Raw genomic sequence first — 18,813 nt, 5'->3', positions numbered from 1 at the left:
GATCCCACTCTAGGTACACTGCCTTCTTAAGTAGATCAGTAAGTTGAGACAGCAGCTGCTGCCAGCAAGCTCCCTCCATTCTGAGCCCAGTCTCCTGTTATGTCCCTCCCTGCTCTGTGGAGATGGGGTACAGGAGCAGGGAGTGGGGAACATCCCAACATCAGCACTCCTCTTCCTTCCTCCCCCCCCCCCCCATCCCCTGCACAGCAAGCAGGAGGCTCTCAGGAGCGGCTCCAAGGCAGAGAGCAGGAGCAGCACACCGCAGTGGGGGGAGAGACACCTGAGCTGCCCGGCAATTAATAGCCTGCTGGCCGGCTGCTGCACAGGGAACTTACGGGGGCTGCCGACCTACCCTGGTTCCAAGCCCCCCACCAGCTCTCTCCAATGGGCTTCTCTTCCTGCAAGTGGTGGACAAAGCAGGCGGCTGCCAAATAACGTTATAAGGAAGCATTGCGCAACTTTAAACGAGCATGTTCTCTAATAGATCAGCAATGAAACAACGTTAACAGGGATGAAGTTAAGTGAGGAGTTACTGTACTTAGATTTACAAAGCTAGCACAAAACAGCATCTATAATATCTCACTGCTTAGCCTGAAACCAACAACCCAGTTCCCTTAAAGTAACCCAGCCTCAGGCCTCCACTTAGACACCCAAGTCAAATATGATGAGGATTACTGAAAATCTTCATATAAGAAAGTTCTACCAATCCCAAAGGATCGGAAACATTACCTCCCAGGTTAATGAATATTCCAGATCTTACCCAAATACATGCTTACGGCCAATTCTTATTAACTAAACTAAAATTTATTAAAAAAGAAAAGCGAGAGAATTTGTTAAAAGATCAGTTTACATACAGACATGAGTTCAATTCTTGAGTTTCAGATTCATGGCAGAGATGCTGAGCTTTGTAGTTGCAAAGAGTTCTTTCAGAAATAGTTCATAGGCTATAGTCCAGTGTTTATATTCAGGATGGTCCAGTCAGAACTGGGATCTCAGTCCTTGTGGTTTAGGCTTCCCCTCAAGCAGATCTAAGATGACAGGTTCAGGACCCAAGGGTCTTTTATAGCAGCCACTTGACTATGCAGTCCTGGGTGAACAATAGGCTTTTGATGTAACCTTCTGTTTCCTAAATCTCAATGGTCATTAACTACATGGATTAACATAAACTGCTTAATGGATAAATTATCTTATCACAAACTTTAAAGAGACGCATAGACAATGACATTATTGGACTCAAAATTCACCTAAATGTTAATATTCACTTTTGATCTCTGAATCAACAGCTATAGTGACAGACAAGAACTGTCATTGTTTCGTGTGTGTGTGTGTGTGTGTGTGTGTGTGTGTGTGTGTGTGTATATCAATCTCCCCTCTGTATTTTCCACCAAATGCATCCGATGAAGTGAGCTGTAGCTCACGAAAGCTTATGCTCAAATAAATTTGTTAGCCTCTAAGGTGCCACAAGTACTCCTTTTGTTTTTGCGGATACAGACTAACACGGCTGCTACTCTGAAAAAAGTTTCAGAGTAGCAGCTGTGTTAGTCTGTATCCGCAAAAACAAAAGGAGTACTTGTGGCACCTTAGAGACTAACAAATTTATTTGAGCATAAGCTTTCGTGAGCTACAGCTCACTTCTGAAGTGAACTGTAGCTCATGAAAACTTATGCTCAAATAAATTTGTTAGTTTCTAAGGTGCCACCATTTCTGACAAGTCTTTACAGGTTGAATCTGGGTCAGTTAGCCTGCAGGATGCTTAACCCTTTTTGGCCATGTGATACATTTTGTATAAGATCCGTTGCATTTATTTAACAGTGGTATCCATAATGATTTGCATTGTTATATTTTAATTAGACTATGTCACAGTTAGAAACTGCCCTAGGCTGAGCTGTCCTTGCTACCAGAGCTCACTAGCTGTCCCTGGTAACCTCCCTGCTTCTGGGAGAATTTCGTTTTTCTGTGGCCAGGCTCTTTTAAACTCCAGTTGTCCCAGTGGTTCATATTCTGCAGGTGTGCCTGATTGGCACTACCTGAGTGCAGAAATACTTCTTAGCCTTGCCACCAGTTGGATGGAGGTGTGTTCAATCACATACCTCCCTTCCAAAATCAGAAGGATTTCTTGCTTGAGCATGTCCCTGGGGAAGAAAAAAATCCACATTGTATGCTCTTTCTCTGCTTGGTACTACACCCAGAAGCTATAGAGCTGGAGGGCTAGATACCAGCGTATAATCTGGGGATTTGAGTCCTTTATGGAGTGTACCCTATAAAAGGGCACATGGTTCATGACTAGGGAAAGGGGACTACCTAGCACATTATACCCCAGGAAGCCAACTTGCTGGCGAAAGGTTTTTCTTCTCAGGGCATGTTTACACTAGAAACTTAAGTCGACCTATGTTAAGTTGACTTACAACCACAACAGTAATTATTGTGGTGCTTCATGTACACACTGCCCTCCTTTTGTAGGTGGTGCACATCCTCATGCGGGAGCACTTCCACCAACTTAAGCAGGGCTCCCCCTCCTCCCCCTGGCTCTCTGTTCCCTGCCACCAGGAGCCCAGCTTCCCCCCCATTCTTGGCTCCCCACTCCTTGCCACTGGGAGCCCATCTGTCCCCCCCCATACTCCCGTCGGCGAGCTCTGTGCCCAGAGTCTGGGCAGCTCCCGTGCTCCCTACTGGTGTATGTCAGATTAGAAGAGTTGAATGGGAAGGTAGATATGATAGGTTGTACAGCCACCAGGTCTGCTGAAATATTCTAGATTTTTGGAAGGGTTGCTGGCTTGGCAGGTTCCCAGTATATTGAGGAATTCTGGGGTACTGCTCATTGCTTTTCTGGAAAGAACTGCTGGTGACTTAACTGCTGGATGAAATTGTTAAAGATATTGTGGGTGTGACAATCAATACCTTGGGGGAGCACCCTGTAGCCCCCATATTCCTCATTTACATAGAATTGTGATAATGCATATAAAGCATTCCATGTTAGGTATCATAGGAAAGGTTACGATCCACTGTTCATATGCATTAATGATGTACGTATTTAAATGGAAGTTTTGAGAATTGTGTTGTATGATTGTCACTAAAATATGCTGTGGGTTTGGGAAGTGCCCAGATAGTAGCTCTCCAGATACAATGATAAGGGAGGTAACCAGTGCCCAAGTGGGTGCTGAATAGACATCAGCCATTGTCCAGCAAGGGCGCTACAATGCCATGACTCTGTACAAGATCATACAAGTGGAATTGCCCACCAGCCATGCCTGGATTTATGTTCTCCAAGCTCATGGGACTAAGGGTATAAAACAGAACACAGTAGCCCCATGCTTGGCCTTTTCTCCTCTCCACACCTATGCTGCAAGCAACAAGGACTCTCAGAAGACTGAAGACTCCAACAGAGGAGACTGGCCCAGGTTTAAAGGGTGAAATCTGTGTATTATGAACTGCAATATCCAGTGGGGTGAGAAAAATTGCTTAATCTAGATGTTGTCCAGGCTAATAGGGTTGAGAGTTTAAGCTGCGTGCTTACATTTTATTTTATTTTGGTAACTAACTCTGACTTTTTGCCTGTCACTTACAATTTATCTTTTGTAGTCAATAAACTTTACCAGTTAGGTTGCCTGAAGTGTTTGGTAAATCTGCTCAGGTTTGCAAAGGCTGGTATAGATCCATTTTCCATTGATGAAGTGGGGAACCAATTAATAAACTTACACTGCTTGTCTTGAGCAGTGCAAGACTGTATATTCCTGAGGTACAAGGCTGGGAGCTGGGGGGATTTGGCAGGTGCCTTTTTCAATGCTCTGGGAGCATTCATGCAATCTAGCTGGGTGTGTGGTTCCACGTGTGGCTGTGCTGAGTGATCACAGCACCTGGAGGGGTTTGTTGCTTGTCACTAGCAAAGCATTGTGTGAGACAGCCCAGCCTTTAGAGTTAAGGGGGAACATTGGTGCCACTGTCCCAGGCTGCACCCTGGGGATCCCATCACAGTGGGGCTCTTCTTTGAGTGCTTGCTCATGTCCATTCCAATGTTGGTGTGCACGTGCTGCGTGAACCACCACTGGAAAGCTTTTCCCTCAGTAGTATCCATCAAGTTGGCTCTGGTGCCCCCTGGAGTTGCACCTTTATAACCCTGGAAAACATAGTCCTGCCGACCCACCACGCGCTTAGTTCCTTAACTCCGACAGAAGAGTAGGAGGGTGGATTTTGAATGTATATGACAACACATCTCAAAGAACAACAGTTACTGAAGGTTAGTAACTGTTTTTCTTCTTCGAGTGCTTGCTCATGTCCATTCCAATGTAGGTGACTCCCAAGCAGATGTTGGAGGAGGGTTTGGAGTTCAATGGCAAGCAGCAGACTGTAGCATTATTCTGCCAAATCCAGCATTGTCTCTGGCCTGCTGTGTGATGGCATAGTGAGTCACAAAGGTGTGGACCGAAGACCAGGTTGCTGCCGTACAGATATTCTGGATGGGAACCTGTGCCAAAAAGCAGCTGAGGACGCTTGCTCCCTTTTGGAGTGTGCCATCAGGGCCAGAGCAAGGACTTTTGCCAGGTTGTAGCACGTGCAGATACAAGAGATGATTCACAATTAAATCCTCTTGACTGCGACTGGGAGACCTTTCATCCTATCTGCAACCGCCACAAAAAGGTGAGTAGTCTTCCTAAACAGCATAGTCCTTTCTATGTAGAAGGCAAGCGCACATCTGACATCTATGAGTGAAGCCTTTGCTCCTGGCTATTGGCATGTGGTTTCAGATCGTAACCAGGACACATTCCTTCTGGTTTTCTATGGAATTGCGAAACCACCTTCGGGAGGAAGGCTGGGTGAGAGCGCAGCTGGACCTTGTCCTTGAAGAATACAGTGTGAGGAGGTTCTGAAGTCAGAGCCCTAATCTCAGAGACCCTTCTATCTGAAGTAATGGCCACCAGAAATGTCACCTTTCAAAGAACACGTTGACAAGGGCTTGAATGGGGAACCCATGAGCCTCAACAATATCAGGTTGAGATTCCCAGAGTGGGATTGGTTGTTGTATTTGGGGATACAGTCTATCCAGGCATTTGAGGAAATGAGTACAGATCAAGTTTGCAAATACGGACTGGCCATTTACCCCTGGGTGAAATGCCAAAATTGCAGCCTGGTGGACTCTAATCGATGACACAGATAGCATTTGCTGCTTCAGGTGTAGTAAGTAGTCCAGAATTAATGGCACTGATGACCGTGTGGGTGAAACGCCTTTCTGCGCTGACCAGACTGAGAACCTTTTACACTTCGCCAGGTATGTAGCTGTAGTGAATGGTTTCCTGCTCTCTGCAAGGACCTTTTGAATTGCCCTGGAGCATGCTAGCTCCAAGGGGTTCAGCCGTGGAACTTCCAGGCCGTGAGATGAAGGGACTCGAGGTACAGATGTCATAAATGGACGTGATCCTGGGAGATCGGGTTGGTGATTCCACCAAGAGGTCCAGAAGCGTGGTGAACCAGTATTGACATGGCCAGACTGGGGCTATCAGGATCAGGCTCATGCCTTTCTTTCTGACCTTGAGCAGGACCTTGTGTATGAGCGGAATGGGAAGGAACTCGTAAGAGATGGTCCTTCCAGGGGAGAAGAAACGTATCGGTGAGCGAGCCGGGGCTGTGATTCAGGAAGAAGTGCAGACACTTCCTGTTGTCTCTCATTGAAAATCTGGGGAGCTCCCCACCTCTGGAAAATGTCCTTCCTGATTTCTGATTGAATGGACCGCTCGTGATTGGAGAAAAACCTGCTTAGGCAATCCGCTAACTCATTCTGTGCCCCTAGAAAATAGGAGGCTTTGAGGTGGCTTGAGTGGGTTATGCAGAATTCCCACAGACAAAGGGCTTCCTGGCATAGGTGAAAGAAGTGCACTCCATCCTGTCTGTTCATATAGAACATCGCTGTCTTGTTGTCTGTACGTCCCACACATTTGCCTTCCAGGTGGGGCTGGAACGTTTGACAAGCAAGGCGCACTGCTCTGAGTTCCCTCACGTTGATGTGTAGTGAGAGCTCTGCTTCAGACCAGAGGCCCTGGGTCCTGAATACCCCCAGATGAGCCCCCAACTCCGTCCAGATGCGTCAATGACTAGAAATATCGCCAGATGTGGTCTTGAATGGGACACCTGCACATACTGCCCTTGGGTCCAACCATCAAAGGAGGGTGGTAACTACTGAATCAGACGAAGGTTTCTAACCATCAGAGGAGTGAAGTTTTGGAATAGTCTTCCAAGGGAAGCAGTGGGGGCAAAAGATCTATCTGGTTTTAAGATTCTACTTGATAAGTTTATGGAGGAGATGGTATGATGGGATAATGGGATTTTGGTAAGTAATTGATCTTTAAATATTCAGGGTAAATAGGACTAATCCCCTGAGATGGGATATTAGATGGATGGGATCTGAGTTACCCAGGAAAGAATTTTCTCTAGCATCTGGCTGGTGAATCTTGCCCATATGCTCAGGGTTTAGCTGATCGCCATATTTGAGTCGGGAAGGAATTTTCCTCCAGGGCAGATGGGAGAGGCCCTGGAGGTTTTTCGCCTTCCTCTGTAACATGGGGCATGATTGACTTGAGGGAGGCTTCTCTGCTCCTTGAAGTCTTTAAACCATGATTTAAGGACTTCAATAGCTCAGACATGGGTGAGGTTTTTCATAGGAGTGGGTGGGTGAGATTCTGTGGCCTGCGCTGTGCAGGAGGTCGGACTAGATGATCAGAATGGTCCCTTCTGACCTTAGTATCTATGAATGGGGAAGTGTGACAACATGTCCAAACGATCCTGGCCCAGCCGGTACCCTGATGATAGCTGGAGAAGTCTGAGTCATAATCTTGCATGCTGCACCACGTAAGTGCATGAGGCCATGTGCTCCAGGAGTTTTAGGCAGGTTCTTGTCGTGGTGGTTGGATGGTGTCTGAGGCTTTCTATGATAATGCCTCGAGCCCGGAACTGGATCTCTGGAAGCAAGGTCTGGCCTGGACCAAGTTGAGGACCGCCCTTATAAATTCCATTCTTTGAACTGGTGATTTTCTGCGTGTTTATCAACAGGCCTAACTCTTTGAAGGATGACATTTATATTTTCCTCCACCTGGGCTTGGACCAACCTTTGACCAGCCAGTCAACAAGGTAAGGGTAAACCTGAGCCCTTTGCTTCCTCAAGAAGACTGCGACAACTGCCACACACTTTATGAAAGCCTGAGGGGCTGCTGACAGGCCAAACGGAAGTACAGTGAACTGGTAGTGCACTTGGTTCACCGTGAAACGGATGAATTTTCTGTGGCCTCGGAAGATTGAAATGTGGAAATAAATGTCCTTCAAATTGAGAGTGGCATACTGGTCCCCTGAATCTAGAGATGTGATAATGGTGACCAAGGAGACCATGCGGAACTTCAGCCTCTTCATGAATATGTTGAGGTTTCACAGGTCCAGGAGGGGTCTGAGATTGCCATTGGCCTTTGGGATTAGGAAATACCAGGAGTAAAACCCCCTGCCCCTTAGCTCCAGAGGAGGATAGGAAGGAGGGGAAGAACTGAACTGCAGGGTGTATCCCAGTTCTATTGTGCATAGCACCCACCAGTCTGATTTGATGTGGGACTACGCCCAATAGTAGTGGGATAGCCGGTTCATAAAAATTGGTGAGAGTGGATCCAGACACTGTCCTGGTATGCTATCCTTGGGTATACCCTCAAAAGGCCTACTTAGACCCTGCCTCCTACTGTAATCCTGTCTCGACTGAGGCTGGTAGAAATGGGGCAATGGCTGGGGCTTAAAGTGCTTTCTTGGCGATGTCGGCATGTGTAGTTTGAGGAACTTTAGAGTGACTCTCAAATCCTTCACAATGCGTAGTTTAGAGTCCATTTGCTCTGAAAAGAGACATGCCCTCAAAAGGAAAGTCCTGAATAGTCCGCTGCACTTCATATGGGAGGCCTGAGGCCTACAGCCATGAGCTCCTCCTCATGACCACAGCCGAGGCATACAGCATACATACAGCAGAGTCCGCCACATCTAATGCTGCTTGCAGGTACGCTTTTTTGCAATTGCTCTGCCCTCCTCGACTGGAGCCAAGAACTCACTCCTAGATTCCTGTGGCAATAACTCCTTGAATTTAGTCATTACACCCCAGAAGTGCAAGTGGAATGGACACGAGCAACACATTTCAAAGAACAACAGTTACAAAAGGTTAGTAACCATTTTTTCTCTCTCCAGGTCTCCTTCTATGTATTAGCAAGCTGCTAGCTTCATGGGTTATTTATGTGCAGGTCGCTTAATAGAAATGAGAAGCTGATGTCTGTGACTATTTCCCAGAGAATGCTGCTAAATGCCTCCACAATTTTGTGTCAACTTACCATTTGTCTTTTCCTCCCTTTGTTTTCTAGGGTGCCTCAGCATTATTTGACATGATTGAGTATTATGAGTCAGCAACGCACCTCAACATCTCATTTAACAAACACATCGGCACCCGAGGCTGGCAGGCAGCTGCACATATGATGAGAAAGGTTTGTGTTAGTTCTTGAACATTTTTATCATCTGTTTAATTTAGTGCTTGTAAACATCCATTAATACTAACATGATTTCAAGTTAGTGTAGGGTTAGATTTTAATGCCATTGGAACTCTGTTAATCTAACCATTTTTTGCATGGTGGGGAGGGAGGTATGAGCATACAAGAAATTACAGGTAGCTTTTTAAACTACAATGGGAAATTTCAACTAGTAGCTTGCTGGGGTGCTGGGAAGGAGGAAGGACTATCTTGTGCTTATGGCTGTGGACTGTGATTGGGAGATCTGGATTCTATTTCCAGCTTTTCCAAAGTTCCTGTGTTACCGTAACCAAGTCATTGAATCTCCATCAGCGTGACCAGTGTTAAGGCAATTCAGTGAGTAGCCAGTGCAGTGATCGGAATGCCAGAATGACGTGCTTCCTTAAACCTGAGTTTAACAGGAAAGCTGCTGTGCACCAGCTGAGTTTCTTTAGTGCCTGTGTGCTCATTGCCAACCAAGCACAATACATTGAAGTATTTCAGTGTGTCTGAGGTTTGGGATCATTGCTTGTGCCCGGTGGGCCTATTAAGAGGATTTTGCTCTGTAATTTCATAGTTGGGCAAAATGTGGAAATGTTTCAGATAATTATCATTCCAACATTTATAAGGAAATAACCAAGGCCTAAGGCTGATGGTTTTTAAACTAAATGTATATCATAGTAAAAATGGAACTTCTGCTTTGTGCAGACATTACCTATGAAAGAAAATATTTCATAGTAAGATGTCTCAACACAGTGTTCTACTTAATGAGATGGTAACTGGGTATGTGGGAGTGACATGGGATATGCTTATCATGTCTGCTCATTCTGAAATATGAAAGTCCCATGAAATGTGCTTTGAAAGAGATCTTTTTATTTGTATGTCAGTAGCACCTAGAGGCCCTGAAATTGGAGCCCTTACATAGTAAGACAGTCCCTGTCCAGAAGAGCTTACACACTAGAAAGAATGGACTAACAAAGGGTAGGGGATAGGAAGGTAGTATCCTTATTTTATAAATGAGATTATATGATTTATCCAAGGTCATACAGGAACTCAGTGGCAGAGCTCCTGAAACATAGGCACCGACTCCGTGGATGCTCTGGGTCTGGAGCACCCACGGGGAAAAATGGTGGGTGCTGAGTGTGCTGAAGTGAGGATTTTCCCTTATGTTATATGTGAGCCGATGTGAGTCTTACTGTTTTGCGTGAATGCTGTGTGCGCCTCGGTTTCCCTGTGTATTGCACCAGTGTCTAGGTGGTGGGTATATGGGTGTGTGACTTTTTTGTGGAGGCTGCTCCAGCTGCCTGTACTGATGCTATAGCCACCCCTTCATAACCTGAGACCCAGGAGGGGGATGCAACCAGGTGACACTTGGTCCTGGGAAGTGAGATAAAGGCCAGAGGAGGAGCAACGGGCAGGGCAGGGGCTAGATATCTAGAAGCGAGTCACTTTCGTCTGGCTTGGAGCTGGGGGGGAGGACCAGAGCCCTGGCTCTGGTCTCCTTTCCCCCCAAGATGGCCTTGGCTGAAAGTCACTGATTTCTGTGCTAACAAGTTCTGTCCTACAGTGTGTTTGTCGACTAATAAACCTTCTGTTTTACCGGCTGGCTGAGAGTCATGTCTGACTGAGGAGTTGGGGTGCAGGGCCCTCTGGCTTCTCCAGGAGCCCCGCCCGGGTGGACTTGCTGCAGGAAACTCACGGTGTGGAAGGGGATGCTGAATACTCTGAGGTCAGATCCAGGAAGGTCAAAGCCGTGTAAGCTTCTTGCCTTGGAGACAGTATGCTCAGAGAGAGGAGGCATGGTCCCCCAGAGTCCTGATATGGAGTAGTTCCAGAGTATCGCCCCGGTGACTCTGACAACTGGTGGCGGAGGTGGGATAAACTGCACCCCATGGACAAAGCATCCTGCAGTAACTGACTGGGGAGCAGTATAATAAAGGGGGATTAGCAAGAGATGGGCGTGCTGGAGGCTCCGAGAGGTGCCTTTCCAGGAGGAGCCTATGGTTTAACCCTGAGAGAGGTGGACCCCCAAGAAGAGCTGTTGCATTGAAGGGGTTCCTCCCAGGGATTGTGGGGAGCTGAGAGAGCACAGGCCTGTGAGTCCGTGACCACTTGGGTACTGCGTGGAGATGGCCTATAACCATCTCCTTAAGAAGGACATTATGGAGCTGTGCAGAGAAAGATGGCTGCACTTTGGAAAGCACAAAGGCACAGCTGATTGCTCAGTTGGAGGAGGAGGATTGCTCTGAGGCCAGTTCTTGACCCAGCTGGGGTGCGAGAGAGGCTGGGAGCAGCTGGGTGTCCTGGAGACCTGTGTCCTGACCAGCAGGAGGTCTCCACCAAGTTCCCCGTTGGTGGATCTGAGATGGATGGAATTGGAGTTGAGTTTGAAGGAGTCAGAGGGCCATGAGAGACAGGGAAGCATGAAGCAGAACAGCAGGAGAGACAGAGGCAGCAGGAGCTGCCAGATGTCCCAGATGAAGAGGGGGCTGAGTCGCCTCCAGGATGCAGGGCTGACTGTAAAAGCTGGGATGTGCAAGGTGAGGATGGCACAGGTGTCGTACCTGAGCCACAAGGTGGGGAGTGACTGTCTAAAGCCAGAGCCAGCTAAGGGGGGCAGGGGAGATCAGAGACTGGCCTGCTCCCCAGACTAAGAAATAGGCCCAGGCCTTTATTGGGATAGCGGGGAACTACCGGAGATTTGTGCCCCACTTTAGCTCTGTGTCAGTTCCCATCACTGAGCTATGCAAGAAAAGTAAGCCAGACAAGCTGGTCTGAACCGGGCAGTGCCAAGGGCTCTCTGCGTGCTGAAGGAGGATCTGGTTAAGGGCACAGTGCTGGGAAACCCCAGATTTTGACGAGACCTTTGAGGTTCACCGATGCCCCCCACACAGAGAGAGGCACCAGCCAAATCCCCCCCCAAAGCTCCCAGCCTCATACCTCACATATACATTCTTGCACTGCTCAAGATGAGCAGTGCAAATTTATTAATTGGTTCACCACTTCATCAGTGGAAAGTGGATATACACCAGCCTTTGTAAACCTAAGCAAGCACCCTTACTTCAGGCAAACTCGCTGGTAAAGATAAACAATTAATTTATTGACTAGAAAATATGGATTCTAAGTGATCATAAGTGATAGGCAAAAAGTCAGAGAGGTTACCAAAATAAAATATAATATAAGCACTCAGTCTAAACGCTCAACCATATTAGACTGGCTAACATCTAGAGTAAACAGTTTTCCTCATCCCACTGGATATTGCATTTCATAGTACACAGGTTTCACCCTTGAAACCTGGCCAGTCCTCTCTGTTGGAGTCTTCATTAATGATCTGGAGGATGGCGTGGACTGCACCCTCAGCAAGTTTGCAGATGACGCTAAACTGGGAGGAGTGGTAGATATGTTGGAGGGTAGGGATAGGATACAGAGGGACCTAGATAAATACGAGGATTGAGTCAAAAGAAATGTGATGAGATTCAACAAAGACAAGTGCAAAGTCCTGCACTTAAGATGGAAGAATCCCATGCACTGCTACAGACTAGGGACAGAATGGCTAGACGGCAGTTCTGCAGAAAAGGATCTAGGGGTTACAGTGGACAAGAAGCTGGATATGAGTCAACAGTGTGCCCTTGTTGCCAAGAAGGCTAATGGTATTTTGGGATGTATAAGTAGGGGCATTGCCAGCAGATCGAGGGACATGATCATTCCCCTCTATTCGACATTGGTGAGGCCTCATCTGGAGTACTATGTCCAGTTTTGGGCCCCACACTACAAGAAGGATGTGCAAAAATTGGAAAGTGTCCAGCAGAGGACAACAAAAATGATTAGGGGGCTGGAACACATGACTTATGAAGAGAGGCTGAGGGAACTGGGATTGTTTAGTCTGCGGAAGAGAAGAATGAGGGGGGATTTGATAGCTGCTTTCAAACTACCTGAAAGGGGGTTCCAAAGAGGATGTATCTAGACTGTTCTCAGTGGTAGCAGATGACAGAACAAGGAGTAATGGTCTCAAGTTGCAGTGGGGGAGGTTTAGGTTGGATATTAAGAAAAACTTTTTCACTAGGAGGGTGGTGAAACACTGGAATGCGTTAGCTAGGGAGATGGTGGAATCTCCTTCCTTAGAAGTTTTTAAGGTCAGGCTTGACAAAGCCCTGGCTGGGATGATTTAGTTGGGGATTGGTCCTGCTTTGGGCAGGGGGTTGGACTAGATGACCTCCTGAGATCCCTTCCAACCCTGATATTCTGTGATTCAGTCTGCTGAATATCCTTGTTGCTTGCAGCATAGATGGGGGAAGGAGAAAGGCCCAGCGTGTGGCCCCTGTGTTCTGTTTTATACCCTTAGTCCATGTGTTTGCAGAACACAAGTCCAGGAATGGTGGGCGTTGCTGAGTCACAAGATGAAGCAATATCTCGATGTCTCCTGTGAGTGAGTCATTGAATTGTAACTCTTTTGCTGGACAATGACTGGTGATATCCGTTCAGCACCCACCCGTGTGTTGGTTACCTCTTCCCTTGTCATTGTCTCTGGAGAGGTAGTATCTGGGCACTTCCCAAACCCACAGCATATTTTAGTGACAGCGATACAACACAGTTACCTTAACTTCATATGCATTCATGATGTACATATTTAGATAGAAAACTGTCTTTCAGCAGATCTTAACCTTTCCCCAATACCTCAGATGGCATGCTTTATATGCAAGATCACAATTATATATAAATGAGGAATATGGGAGTTACAGGATGCTCCCTCAAGGTATAAAATGTCACAGTAATGTCTCATTGTTCTGTCCTTTTTTTCACACCTTCTAAAGCTTATATTTCTGACTTTAAAAAAATTAATTTGGTTGCAAAATCAAGCTCTCAAGTTATGAAATACAAGACTTATAGTTGCCAATGCAGCTTTACTTCTGCCCCCCATATGCATCCAATCTGCTCACTGAATGAGGCAAGGATTCTGTGGAAAAAATATGATCATGTAATTAGACTATCATAATGTGCACAGACCAGGGAGCAGAATTAGTTGCATGGCCAGTAATAAATCTGACATTGCATAACTTCAGGTGCTTTACTTTTCAACATAAACTTCCTTTTAATGTAGCTTTTTGTGTATAATTTCTTCCTTTTGAAAGTCAAAAGGTAAAACAACTTCTTTATGTAACAACTATAACAACTGTCCCATTATGAATCGGGTTTTTAAATATTGAATCTTCAACACGGACTTTGGCCGCTTGAGCTACAGGATTAGGATTAATGTTTGGGAAAGCTCTGTGGTCTGTGTTCTAGAGGAGGTCAGGCTATGTGATCAGAATGGTCCCTTCTGGCATTGGAATGAATGGGGGTACAGGGAACCAACAAAAAGGAAAACTGTTAGCTACTCCTGGGGGGATTCTGTGCCAAAAAAAAAAAAAATTGTGTGCCAAAAAATTCAAAATTCTGCGTATTTTATTTGTCAAAATAATGCAATATCATCACACCAGTTTCAATTGTTTTGGTCATTTATTTAAACTAAAATACAGAAAAAAGTCACAATAGCTATTCAACATTTCCTAAACACATGAAAATTAAGTTACAAACACTTGGTAACTAATACCCTGCATTTTAGTTATAATGCTGGATTTTCATTTAAATTACGTTACAGAACACCAACCAGCGCCAAAAAAAAAAGTAGACTGTCATTTTAAATTGCTCAGACTTTCACACATGAAAGTCATACAGTTTTGCTAATCGTTTGTCCTGAACCTGGCTGGGTACTTTTTGTATTTTTTTTATGGGTAAGTAAAATAAATCCTGAGCTGTAATCTAACCCCATTCTGCCACTTTGACACAGGAAAAAAGAGAGACAGTACATAGATCTTCCTACCTGAGGATTCCCTTACTGTCATTTATAATAAGACTCCTTTACATCACTCTGGCAATGTAGGGGGCTTAAAACTTTCACCATTTTTAATGCTCCTTAGGGAATTTACTGAGACTGGGAACATGACATTTGTGCCTCAGAGAATGAGATCAATTAACCTCAGGCAGACTGCTTCCTTCCTGCCTCTTGCATAATAAAAAAGCCATACTCTTACAAGCCAGGGAGCTGCAGTTGCAAGAGAGAGGGACAGTGTCTCTCTCTCTCTCGCTTGTTGGCATGCACGTATGCCCAGCCCCACCCCCGAAGGTGATCTCACAGGCACCCGCGCCCAGCCCCTGTCTCTGAGGCTGCTCCAGGCCCGCTGGAACAGACACGCTGCCTGGGGTGCTGGGGAAGAGGCACATGTCCCCTGGCAGATTTATTTTTGCATTTTTCTGCGTGGGGCACAGAAATGCTGGCCATATGAATTCTGTGCCCCCGTATGGGCGCAGAATCCCCCCAGGAGTACTAAATTAGCTAACAGCAGAAGGCTGCTATCTCAAACGGGAATGGGCTGCTGTCCCCAGGTGTTGGATCAGGGGAGTTACTGAGGAGGAATCTAGTTTGAGGCATGCTCTCCTCTCCATTCTCCAGAGGTGAAAGGCATCTGCACACATTCCCTGTCACTACAGCTGTTCTGGGAGCTCCTAGTGAAGTATCTGCTGCTGTTTTAGTGGCCTGTCTCTTTAGATTGTTCATGTTCACATACTTAATTTCCACGAGGAAGGGAAGAAACAGAAGAGAAATAGCAATTTAATAGTTAATAATTCTGCTGAGCTTGAAAAGCACCTTTCAAGCCTGAGACCTTTCTCCCTGTCAAATTTCAAAGGCCTTCTGCAAACAATGAAGGTGTTAAAACTTCTCAAAAAATCACAAGAATCTTTTATAGTAAGTTATTAGCGTAAATCTAGGGGGTTGCTACCAGCTCTTCCTGCAACTCTCAATAGTAGAGCATTCTGTGCATCATAACCCAGCATAAATGAATTGTCACATGTACATTCTGCATTCTGTCCATATCTGGTAATCCTACCTGGATTTTGTTACATCCTCTTAGTTTTGGATTTAGCTGGGGCTAAGTATTATTTCTGTGACACTCTCCCAGGACTTGCTTGTATAGAGTCAGAACTATCCAGTCATGGCAGGAAACTTAGTATGTATTTGGAAAAATGCATACTTTTCCAGGGGGGTTTGGTCATTTTTTAGTTTGGCTGGAGGGTTTCTATTACTATTCTCTCCCGTCCTCCTGCAGAGGACAATAATGCAGAAAAAGAAGAAAGATGAAACTTAATAGTTAGAAGTGACTTTGCATCGTCTAGCCTGAGGAATGTAAGTTAGTCAGACATTGATTCTAAGCAAAATCATGGAAAGGTTATGGGAGAGATAATAAGTAAAGAGTTAAGTTAGTGGCATAATTAGTGCTAATTAGCGTGGTTTTAAGGAAAACCGGTCATGTCAAAGTTCATGTAATTTTTTTGATTGAGATTACAAAGTAGACTGGTGTAATTAACTTTAATGTTTGACCACACAACATACGGATTGATTTTGTACAAAACTGATCTATTAATGTAGCCCTGTTAAATGGATTAAAAACTGGGTAACTGATAAATCTGTAAGTGTAAATTAGGAATCAGCCAATAGGGCTATTTCTAGAGGGGTTTCACAGGGATCTGTTCTTGGCCCAGTGCTGTTCAATATTAGTGTTGTGGGAGGGAAAAAATAAATCTTTGTTGGCAAAGTTTGCAGATGACACAGAATTTAGTGGAGTGGTAAATAATGTGGATACGTCAGTTATATGGCAGACCTGGATTGCTTTATTAAAGTGAAAAGGAGTACTTGTGGCACCTTAGAGACTAACAAATTTATTTGAGCATAAGCTTTCATGAGCTACAGCTCTCTTCATTGGATGCATTTGGATGCTGTAGCTCACGAAAGCTTATACTCAAATAAATTTGTTAGTCTCTAAGGTGCCACAAGTACTCCTTTTCTTTTTGCGAATACAGACTAACACGGCTGCTACTCTGAAACCTGTCTTTATTAAAGTGAACTCATTTGCATATGTTTTCAACTGTACTTCTCCTTCCCTCCCTCTCTGGACTATGTGTCCAGTTGCAGTGTTTTTCCCCTTTGCCTCTTGTCCCAGTCTTTTCCTAACCACTCCCAGTTCCCTCCCTGTACCCTAGCTCCTTGTTCTTCCACTGCCCAAGTGCCTACCAGTCTTCGTGCCTAGCCAGTGTATCGCCTCTTCTCTCCCAGAGTACCCCTCCCCCACCCCCAAGCTGCAATTTCTGGGAAAGTCCTGTTCAGCCCCAGGTTGGCTGTGAAGTTCTAGCAAGTTTCTTCTATTCATTTGTGGATTGACATTTTTTTAAAAAGCTTAAAACTTGGCTAAATTTGGGCAGTTTTTTATGGGGACAGTGAAAGGCATATCCTGATCTGAAGGATGCCATCTGCTTAATTTCAAGTCCCTGCTCCAAAGCATGGGGGTATTGGAGCAGGGGTTCTCAAACTGTGGGTTGCAATCTCTCAGGGGATTGCCAAGGTAGTTACATGAGGGTTGCGAGCTGTCAGCTCCATGGGACTGAAAGCCCCAAGCCCCCATTAAAATAAATTAACCCCCCATTTTTAATTTATGGGGGGGCACACTCAACTTGCTGAGTGAAAGTGTTCACCAATACAAAAAGTTTGAAAATCACTGCTTTAGAGAGTCTTAAAGAAAAGGAAGGTCACCAGAACTGAAGACTGTAAAACATTTTTTCCCTGGTCTTGTTCTTGGAAAAGGCTAAATAATTTTGGTTGAAATTTTCCAAAAATATTCATCCTGAGGCAGATACCCAGAATGGAAAAATTCAGCTCAAATGGTTAAAGTTTGTCAATGTTATAAATCACAAAATATAATACAGCCAAATTACTATTGGGAGAATACTGTGCCAAAAAATTAAAAATTCTGCACACATTTTTAAATTCTGCAAAATTCTGCATATTTTACTTGTCAAAATAACACAATAGTCGTGCCCTTTTCAGTTACTTTGGTAATTTATTTCAAAATACCTCTCAGCAAGTATGTCCATAACAATACAGACAACAAAAAAAGATCCAGGAAATGTTTTTTGACAAATAGATTCCTTACTCGGCATATTAATACATTTCTATATTGTAGTTTAAATGAATTACTCAAAGTTCTGTACTTCCCACACCCCTCAGAAACAGTGCAAAGGCTCAGTGGAAACGGAGGAGGTTAAGGAGAGGGAAATAATTTCTGGGAGTCTGGGAGTGAATCTGGAGGGTTCTTGGGTATGTGGGGGTGGGGAGTATGGCACAATTTGGGTTTTTCTTTGTGGGGGGGGGAGAGGGAGGGATTGTTAGGGAGTTGGGGAGCCTCCCCCATGAAGACCTTGGCTGACCCCTATTCTCTCCCATTCATTCAGGCACATCTGCACCATCTGTCTTTCCCTGTCTCTGCCACTAACCCTTCTGAACCCCAGTCTGTGACCCCTCCAGCATCCCTGTGTGCCCCACTTTTGTCTGTCCCCCGCACCTGTCCCCTCAGCCTCTGCTCTCTCCCTCTCTGTGGCTGGCTGCTCCAGCTCATGAGCCAGCTACCCAATCTTCTGGTGCCACAGCAGCCTCTAGTGGGTGAAAGGTGCAATTGCAGCACCTCTCCAGAAGAATGTATTATTCTGTGGAGAGAAAAAAATCTGCAGGAGACATGAATTCTGCGATGCACAGTGGCACAGAATTCCCCTAGAAGTAACAAATGTAAGGTCATATATTTAGGAGCAAAGAATGTAGGTAACACTTACAGAATGGGGCGGGGACTGCATAGTTAGAATTCACAGACTCTGGAAAAGATTTGGTGAACCACATGGAGAACCATCTGAATATGAGCTCTGAGCGCAAGGTGTGGCTAAAAGTTCTGTTGTGATCCTTGGGATGTATAAGCAGAGGAATACTAAAGAAGAGAAGGGAAATGGTATTATTAATGTATATGGCATTAATGAGACCCTTGCTGAAATACTGTGCTCATTTTTGGTGTTTCAAAAAGGATGTTGACAACATAGGAAAGGGTTCAGAAGAGCTACAAGAATGATTCAAGATCTGGGAAACCTTCCTCACAGTAAGAAAAGGAGTACTTGTGGCACCTTGGAGACTAACAAATTTATTAGAGCATAAGCTTTCGTGAGCTACAGCTCACTTCATCGGAGCTGTAGCTCACGAAAGCTTATGCTCTAATAAATTTGTTAGTCTCTAAGGTGCCACAAGTACTCCTTTTCTTTTTGCGAATACAGACTAACACGGCTGCTACTCTGAAACCTTCCTCACAGTGAAAGACTAAATCTATTTAGTTATCAAAGAGAAGGTTAAGAGGTGACATGATCACAGTCTAAGTATCTGGGGAGAAATTTTCTGATA

General features: G+C 45.2%; 1 protein-coding gene across 4 annotated transcripts in view; it reads left to right on the top strand.

The window, feature by feature from the left end:
• The window catches only part of PPP1R37 (protein phosphatase 1 regulatory subunit 37), a 187,542-nt gene that overhangs the window by 86,773 nt on the left and 81,956 nt on the right, over positions 1–18,813 (top strand). For all 4 annotated transcript variants that reach the window (XM_043501696.1, XM_038381594.2, XM_038381595.2 and 1 more), the window contains exon 5: positions 8,367–8,486. In XM_043501696.1, the coding sequence (XP_043357631.1) occupies positions 8,367–8,486 (120 nt within the window). The remainder of the gene's footprint in view (positions 1–8,366; positions 8,487–18,813) is intronic.

Source organism: Dermochelys coriacea, chromosome 23, assembly GCF_009764565.3.
Source record: "Dermochelys coriacea isolate rDerCor1 chromosome 23, rDerCor1.pri.v4, whole genome shotgun sequence".
NCBI classification, from domain to species: Eukaryota; Metazoa; Chordata; order Testudines; family Dermochelyidae; genus Dermochelys; species Dermochelys coriacea.
The sequence above is the reverse complement of the archived record's forward strand: the minus strand, read 5'-3'. Positions and strand labels throughout refer to the sequence as shown.